This window comes from Coenobita brevimanus, chromosome 23, assembly GCF_032717465.1.
Source record: "Coenobita brevimanus isolate Jiangsu-jjx chromosome 23, ASM3271746v2, whole genome shotgun sequence".
In the NCBI taxonomy this organism is placed as follows: Eukaryota; Metazoa; Arthropoda; class Malacostraca; order Decapoda; family Coenobitidae; genus Coenobita; species Coenobita brevimanus.
In genome coordinates, this window is record NC_136976.1 from 74,248,669 (window position 1) to 74,258,287 (window position 9,619).

Genomic DNA, 9,619 nt, shown 5'->3' on the forward strand with positions numbered 1-9,619 from the left:
AGTCGAAAAAGACAGATACATAACCTTAAGACAAACTGAATATTATGTTGGTGAAACTTAATTCGCCTTCTATCCTGCGTTAAGGATGCTTATTAACAACGAAATATGTGTGTTGTAGAAGTGGTGGGGATATCAGATAATTCTCTCAACTTAACCAAATCTCCTCTATTCCTACCTCATATGATCTTCACTACGTCTCCCCTTACTGAAGTGAAGAAAATGAACTAAGGATAATAGTGGAAAAACAGTGAAGAATCTGTGTGCTAAAAAAAACTGCAAAAACGTATATATACACTGAAGTAACCTCTATGTCCTTCTAGTGCTGGACAAATGAACTTCTCGATCAACAACAACAAAAAATCTAATCTTTTTTTTTACTCCCTCAAGCAGACAAATTTCATTAAAAAATATCAGTTCTCAAATTTATTCAACAAAAGACACATTAACACACACACACACAAAGCGTCTTTTAGTGTATATATAATCTTGGAAAAAAAACAAGTTCATCTTTAAACTCACGAACTGTACTAATTTTTTTCTTTACTATCTCACCAAGACGTTCTCTCAAAATCTCTCTCGTTAAGGAAGGTGACAGACACATAACTAGAAACAAATAGAGTCTCTTTGTGTTTTACCAAGCATACGTCATATCTAAAAAAAAACTGTCTCTGTGTTTTACCAGATATACATAAACAGAAAACAAGGCGTCTCTGTGTGTTCTACCGATGATAAAGAACTAGAAAATTGAGTTCTAGTAAAGACACATAACTTGATAACTAAGTATTTCTGTGTGTTCTGACGAAGAACTTGAATATTGCGTGGGTTCTAACAATGACACAGAACTAGAACACTGTCTCTTGGTGTGTTCTTTCTGTGTGTTCTCCCAAAGATAAAGAACTAGAAAACTGTGTCTCTGTATTCTAACAAAGATACACAGCCGAAAAACTAAGTGTACTGTGTTCATCTCTTTAAGTGTCCAGAAGATACGTATGTAAAACTGTATCTTTTTCTACGTATTAAAGTGTGGTGAAAAACTTAAAAAAAAAATTATTAGGTACTGAAACCAAACCTTTTCTTACCTGACCCAAAAAAAAGGAAAAAAAAAAAAAAAAACAATCCACTCGACTTAAGTCCCTCTCGCAGCCTCCCTCCTGTACTCTCACAGCACCGCACAGCACCCCCTCCCCCCCATCTTCACAGCACCATGGCCCCCGCTGTACTCCGCATCCTGTGCACTGTGCTGGTCGTCGTTGCTGTGCTGAGTGCTGTGTGCTGTGCTGCCAAGCCGAAAGCAAGATCAGGACTCGAGAATAGTAAGTGGATTTTTCTTATGCTGTTTTGATTTGTGTGTGTGTGTGTGTGTGTGTGTGTGTGTGTGTGTGTGTGTGTGTGTGTGTGTGTGTGTGTGTGTGTGTGTGTGTGTGTGTGTGTGTGTGTGTGTGTGTGTGTGTGTGTGTGTGTGTGTGTGTCTAAGCGTACCTTCGTGTATGAAATCTATTTGGTGTTGGGCAAGCATATGTAGGTGACTATTTATAACTTCTGGGTGTAGATATGTGTATGTGTATTTACGTACATGTGTCCTCAAATCTACCTTGCTACATTAACGTCCGCACTTACACCAACGGGGAAGACAAGTAGCCACAATCAAAACAATTTTCCTAAAGACAATGATTCCACTGATGACTATCCTGATTTAACATAGGTGATTTAACTCCTAATTGGTATGATGAAAATTGGCCAGGTAATCAGCAGCAGGTAATTATAATGGGCTCGAAATCACGGCACTAATTAGGTCTAGAAAATTAGTAACAAATATGGCAATTAGGTTAATGACTCTGACCCTGGCTAATAAAGGTAACTGGGATGGAATGGGATAGGACAGGACATGGCAGGTGGGATAGAAGGTTGGAAAAGACAGGTAGGATGGAAGGTTAATTAATGAGAGGATAGGTGGGGTGGAAGGTTGATTAGGGGCAGGTCAGGTAGGATGGAAAGTTATTTAGGAACAGGATAGGTAGGATGGAAGGTGAATTAGGGGGAGATCAGGCAAGACGGAAGGTTGATTACGGAAATTACATGTAGGATGGAAGGTTGATTAAGGGCAGGACAGGTAGGACGGAAGGTTAATGAGGGACAGGGCAGGTAGGATGGAGGATTAAATGAGGGACAGAGAAGGTAGGATGGAAGGTTGATTGGGTTGAAATAGGAGGTCAGGATACAGGTAAATTCATCCCTTCAATATAATGTCTTTCAAGGTATAATATGAACCACAGTATATTAGCTCAATTACTTCTGTACTCCTCTTACTTTAACCCGGTCTAAAATTGCCATCTCTCCATCTTGAAAGCTGAACACACTAGATTAACACTGAATTATGGTGCTGATAACAAAAAGCAAGTGCTAAAGGAAGTACAGCCTTAGTATTGTTACGTGAAATAAGCTGCAAAAGGATGAAAAATCTGGGCCAAGTTAAAGTGAAAGATCTATAGTTATAATTAAGACTTGCTGTATAAAATATAAAAATATCTCTTCCACAAAACTGCTACTGGATTTTGGGATAATCTGTTAAGTAAGCTACATGGACATATTCTGTACTTTACTGTATTTCTATATATATGGACTACAAAGAGCCTAAAAACACAGGTAAAATAACGACAGATTACTAGATATGTCGGCTATCAGTGGTAAATTAGAGTAATGAAGTGGGACTGGATATACACAGTGTTGTTTTATTGTCTCTTGGCCTACTGGGAATAAGTGGGAGGCAGTTTTTTGTTTGGTCCTCTCGATGATGGTGGTTAGGATGATGATGATGATGATGATGATGATGATGATGAAGAGGAGGAGGAGGTGTGATAATAATGATAATATGAATAACATGACGATGAAAAAGAAATCTGATGATAATGGTAATGATGATGACGATGATAATACGAGTAATGATGATGACGATAACGATGAAACAAGCATATGAATGAGGGTGTAGTGATGAATGTTATACACCACCAGGATGACGAATAGATGTAATAGATGTACCAAAGATCACCCTCCCTCCCACACCGTCTGCCCTACCATATAAATTTCATTTCCTCCCTCCCTTTGGGCTAATGTTACTTGTGAGGCTTCGGTCTATCACGCTGGCTGGATGGAATGGAGGAGGGGAAGGGAGGGGAGAGAGGGAGATGAAAGGAGATGAGCAGAGAAGGAGAGGAGGGAGATGACAGATGAGGGAGAAAGGGAGAGGGGAAAGGTGGAGATGAAAGGAGATGAGGAAGACAAGGAGGAAAGGTGGAGAGAGATGGAGAGAGAATGGGGAAGGAGAGGATGAAAGGGACATAGGACGTAGGAGAAACAAGAGAGAGAGAGAGAGAGAGAGAGAGAGAGAGAGAGAGAGAGAGAGAGAGAGAGAGAGAGAGAGATACCCCACAATCACGAAGCCATTCAACTTAAGTCAACTGCACACCATTCCTTTCTTACCCTCTACATCACCCATACATTTCACCCCCCCTCATTACCGTACTCTCTCTCTCTCTCTCCAGTTGTCACCATACTGTAATAAGCTTCTTGATACACTCTTAGGAAAATATTTAAGACATGACAAGAGGAAGGATTATTTTGAGAAGGTTTTAACATCCTTAACTACCACTGACCTCTAATAAGCTTAATCAAATGGCCTGTCAACAACTAGCAATTAACGGCGTGCTTGTTGGACCCTAACGAGGCAATTAGAGATACGAGATGATTGTGTGTGTGTGTGTGTGTGTGTGTGTGTGTGTGTGTGTGTGTGTGTGTGTGTGTGTGTGTGTGTGTGTGTTGTGAGAAGAACCAGAGGAACTTGAGTGCAGCTGTTGTTGATAGACAGATAGATAGATAGACATACAGACGTATAGATAGATAGACAGACAGACAGGACTCCGTGGACTGAAGACTGAAAGGGGTACAGAAGGTAAATACTGGGTCTGGGTCCATTGAGAGAGAGAGAGAGAGAGAGAGAGAGAGAGAGAGAGAGAGAGAGAGAGAGAGAGAGAGAGAGAGAAGGAAGAAGGAAGAACAGTCAGAAATGGGAAGAAAGGAAGGAAGGATGAAAATATATAGGACGATGGAGAACGAAGGAAAGAAGGATACGAGGAAGAAATTATGCCAAGAAAAAGAAGGAAGGAAGGAAGGACGGAAAAAAGAAGGAAGAGACTGAGCATATTGAACATGAGAAGGGATGGGTGGGAAGAGGGAGAGAAAGGGATATATGAAAAGGAAGGAAGGAAGGAAGAGAGGAGAGAGAAAAACACTAAACCTGAGGGGAGAGGAGGAGGAGGAGGAGGAGGAGGAGGAGGAGGGGAGAGGAGGAGGAGGAGGAGGGGAGGGAGGTGGAAATACATATACATACATCAAAAGCATAATATACATCGTTTGGGTTGGCATCAGTGTGGGCATGCGTTCGTATACATGCAGATACACTCATACATATTCTACACACACACACACACACACACACACACACACACACACACACACACACACACACACACACACACACAGGAACGGGGGAATTATGCGAGGCCAGAAGTTTTACCTTGGCCTTACGACCCCCACACAGAGGATGGGCGACATGCTGCTGGGCTGTTTTAGTTCCCCCCCCCCACCTACACCCACGCATACTCCACCTACACCCACCTACACCCACGTATTTCCACATCCACCCACTTAATAACTCATCCACACGCGAATAGCCCACACCCATCCACCTACACCCACCAGTATCAGATTCATCCACCTACTCATCCACCACCCACTACATACACACAGAATCATAATTACAAACATACATAAAGAACATACATACACAAAAAATACATACATACATAAAAAAAATACATACATACATACATACATATATACATACATACACAAGCAGTCGCACACACTTATAGCATACATACGTAAACAGCCATACACACTTACAGTTTACATACTACATACTCACAGCACACATACGCACACGCACTAAACCTACACAGGCACGCACACCAACACCAACAAATCCACACAAATCCCCCCCCCACACACACACACGCAAACCCACACCTACACACACACACACACACACACACACACACACACACACACACACAAATGGATACACGACAAATCCACACACACACACACACACACACACACACACACACACACACACACAAACACACACACAGCACAAAAATACACACAGCTCTCCATTTCTCTTTCAGGTGTTCCAGGGAGTTTCTGCAGGTACAAAGGCAATGTCTCTCTCTCTCTCTCTCTCTCTCTCTCTCTCTGATGGTACCTCCTCGGTGTGGGTCGTAAGATTTTTTCGATGAGAGTCGTAAGATATTTTAAGGTGATACTTGTCCTTGAAACTTCTTGTAAATCTCTCTCTCTCTCTCTCTCTCTCTCTCTCTCTCTCTCTCTCTCCTCCACCCTTTACCTCCCCTCTTCCCTCACCTTACTCTCCCCTCCTCCACCGCCTCCCCTTCCCATTTTTACCTCCCCTCACTCTCCTCTCTCTCTCTCTCTCTGCTGACCTCTTCCCCTCACACACACACACACACACACACACACACACACACACGCACAGTTCCTTGTTATTGCGGATTAGCCTCCTCTTGGCCTTGTGTTCTTTGTTCTTCAGCCCCCCCTCTCTCTCTCTCTCTCTCTCTAACACACACACACACACACACACACACACACACACACACACACAACTCCCCCCCCACACACAGCTCCCTCCACACACAGCCCCACCACACACATCATCCACACCCTAAAAAAAAACTAATTAAACGAGCAAAAACAACAAATAAAAACAGAAAAACGAACCTAAAAAAAACAGCAAATAAAACATCCACTATCCACTCAAACGCGTAACCTGACTCTACACTGAATGTACTTAAATCGGACTATCTTTGTACCCTTTGTTCCCAGCCAATGACCGCTTCAATACGGAAATTTTGTTTTCATGTGAGAGAACTGGGCCAATTTTACATCTACAATACTAAAGCTCTTCTCGCCGGGTGTGGAAACTCCCTAACACCTCTGAATGCACGATTTATTTTTGGATATGGCTGGTGAATATCCTCTTTCTACGTTACTTATGCAGAGTATGGCCATATTGACAAGATTTATGTAACACAGAAGAAGAGGACAGTGAGGTATGGTACAAATTAAATCGCTTAAGAAAAGGCGTTAAGGAGCTTCCTGAACAGACGAGAATAAATGTCTAAGTCGTGAAATATGATGACCCTTAGTTATGTGGTAGGAATGCGTCTCCTTGGTTACTATTCTCATTTTACTCTCACTTGGCCTAAAATTGCCATCCGTCCATCGCCAATGCTGAGCTGTAACAATAGATTAGACGCTGGAATATGATGCTAGTCACGAAGAAGTGCTATGGAAAGGATGCAATACTGTCTTTTACTACCTATGTGAGAAAGCTGGAAAAGGATAAAATCTGGGCCATCTTTATGTGTAGAAAAAAAAATAAACAATTCAAAATGCAAAAAAGGAAAAGAAATGCAATTAAGAGAATTATAACTAGATTGCGAGGGTAATGGCCATGGGAGCTATAAATCTCTCTCTCTCCCTCCCTCTCTCTCTCTCTCTCTCTCTCTCTCCCTTCCAGCATCTCAAACACAGTACCTTACGTCTTTTAACACCAAAATATTGAACCCAACTTTCTTTTTTAATTCCCCATATTTGTGTGTGTGTGTGTGTGTGTGTGTGTGTGTGTGTGTGTGTGTGTGTGTGTGTGTGTGTGTGTGTGTGTGTGTGTGTGTGTGTGTGTGTGTGTGTTTTCACTGTATATCTAACTACTCCATTTTCACTGCCAAATTGCTGCATGGTTTTCCCTGCATATTTAGTCCCGGTATAAAAATTCAGCTCTAGGACCAAAGTTGAGGGTATAATGACCTAATTAGCAGCACTCCTGACCTTTAACGAGCCTGGATAGCCTTGAAGGACACACTTAGCAGGCCTCTCCTCTGTGCTGGGGAGAGAAACTGGCTTTGACGAGGCTGGCTTGGGCTTTTCTGTGGGGTGGCTTAACTTTAAAAGGAAGAGGTACCCTTCAGAATTTACGAGACAGTCTTAAAACCCGTATCTTCGTCGGTCAGGGAAGCCCCCTAACACCTTTTCCTAAGCGATTTGAATTAGATTGAAAAATAATTGGGGCGGAGTCACACAGCATGATCTCAGTGTTAGAGAACTGAATAGAAAGGCTGTTAGAGATCGAGCAGCGTGGACAGCCGAAACTAGCTGACCAAGGCTGACGCATACAAGCCTTTATGAACGAAGTACACTGAGAAAGAGAGAGAGAGAGAGAGAGAGAGAGAGAGAGAGAGAGAGAGAGAGAGAGAGAGAGAGAAATGGATCTTCAGTTCTGTCTTCAATAAAATCTACGCAAAGAAAAACGAAACGAACACAATCCGGTCGAAAAAAGGAGATAAAAGAAAGCTTGCCTCTCCCTCTCCCTCTCTCTCTCTCTCTCTCTCTCTCTCTCTCTCTCTCTCTCTCTCTCTCTCTCTCTGTCGCATAATGTCTCCCCTGCAGAAGTTACAGGCATGTCAACATATCATTCTAGGTAACTACCCTTTCTCCCCTCCCCTTCCTCCATTTTCCTCTCTCTCTCTCTCTCTCTCTCTCTCTCTCTCTCTGCTTGTCTATTCCCCATTTCCCCCTATTTTCCGTTTCTCCATTCATTTTTTTCGTTACATTTTCCTTGCTCTCTTCTCCTTCATTATTTTCCCCTCCATATTCTTCCCATCTCTTCTTCTTTTTCTTATGATTTCTTTTTCACACTTTTCTTCTCCATCTTCCTCCTTTTCCTCATTATTTTGTCATCTTTGTGTAATATGACGGAGGGGAGAGGGAAGAAAGAAAAGCTGAAGACGAGGAGATGGCGGAGGAGGAAGAGATGAGGGGGAGATTAGATGGAATGACAAGGAGATGAGAAGGAGGAGATGAAGGAAGGAGGGGGTACAGTAAGAGGAAGGGAGGGGGGCGAGGGAGGTGGAGGTAAAGGAAGAGAGAGAGAGAGAGAGAGAGGGGGGGGGGCAGAGGTCAGACAGCATTGAGGAGAGCAAGGACTGTCAGAACACATGATATGATGTAAAGGGAAACTATTTTAAGCAACAAGGGAATGGAGGGGTGATGACAGGGAGGGGGCGTGTTGCGAAGGGGGGAGGTGATAGGGGAGATATCTGCCAGGGGATGAGGGGAGGAGAGGCAGGAAGGGAGGGGGAAGAGAAGAGAGATGATGAGAGAGAGAAAGGGTGATGAGGGAGAGGCGGTGGTTGTGGGTAGGGTTAGATGAGAGAAGAGGAGGGGGTAGTAATGACAGAGAGGGCGGGTGGGTGGGGTTGAGGAGGGGGTGGAGCAGTAGGAGGTGAAGAAAGACATGATCTGAAGAGGGAGGGGTAGGGTGTGGGTAGGCTATTGAGAGAGGGGGGAGAGGGAGCTGTTGAGAGAGGCGTTTCAGACGAGGGGAGAGGGGGAAAGGAAGTGAGGGAAGAGAGGGGAGGGGAGAAGAGGGAAGAGGAGGAGGAGAAGGGAGAGGAAGAGAGGTGAATATAAGGTCATGGTAACTATGAAAGGGTGAGAGAGAGGAAGGGTAGGGTAGGGTAGGGTAGGAAAACAAAGGAGTGGGGAAGGGTTAGTGTGATGAGTAAAGTTTTAGTTTAGCTCTGAAGTTTTTCCTAAACACACACACACACACACACACACACACACACACACACACACACACACATACACACACACACTCTGGAAACACTATATTTAGGCAAAGATAATAATGAGATACAATTAGTTATAAGTGTGTGACTGTGTAATTACGTAAGATATAAGTCAGATAAGGTTATGGTAAATTAAGCTACGATTACACCAAGTTAACTTAGACTGTATTATGTTAAATTAGAATGGCTTAGTTAAGATTAGGCCAGATTAGATTAGGCTAAGCTAGGTTGGATTATACAAGGATAGGCTACATTAAGACTGACTTTGTTAGGTTAGGTTAGATAGGACAGGGTTAGGATGGACTAGAAGCTTACAAGGAAGGTTAAATGAGGTTAGAATAGGTTAGGCCGGTGAAAATTAGGTTGTAGTTTAGTAAATTAGGTAAATTTAGGTAGGTCAGGGGGGTTGGAGGGTGAGGTTAGGGTGTCAGGTGGTGAGTGTGAGTAAAACTGACTGACTCGTAAAACAGATAAGAGATAGTGTGTTTAACTGAGAGAGCGAGAGTGCGTGGGTGGCTGGGTGGGAGTGGATGGGGGATAAAGGGATGTGTGAGTGGGCGGGTGGGTGGGCGGGAGTGGGTGGGGATAGGGAGGGATATGTGTGTGTGGGGGGGGGACGGGTAGGGGATAGAGAGGGATGTGTGTGGTCGTGGGTGGGTGGGATGAGTGTGGTCGTGGATGAATGAGAGGCGAGGGTGAGGGCGGGTTTGTGGGTGATGAGAGGGTGGGTGGATTGGTGGGATGGTTGTGTGTGGAGTCATAAAACAGATAAGCGATATAACTGAATCAGAGTGCGTGGGTAAGTGCGTGGGTGGGTGGATGGGTGGGTGAGGGTGGGTTCGTGCGTGGTGAGA

At 43.7% G+C, this 9,619-nt stretch overlaps 1 protein-coding gene across 1 annotated transcript in view; it reads left to right on the forward strand.

The window, feature by feature from the left end:
* Positions 1–1,183: 1,183 nt before the first annotated feature.
* LOC145392911 (protein turtle homolog B-like) overlaps positions 1,184–9,619 on the forward strand; it is a 58,648-nt gene continuing 50,212 nt past the window's right edge. Inside the window, exon 1 of the mRNA XM_080267197.1 lies at positions 1,184–1,313. Coding sequence (XP_080123323.1) covers positions 1,205–1,313 — 109 coding nt within the window. The 5' untranslated portion in view covers positions 1,184–1,204. The remainder of the gene's footprint in view (positions 1,314–9,619) is intronic.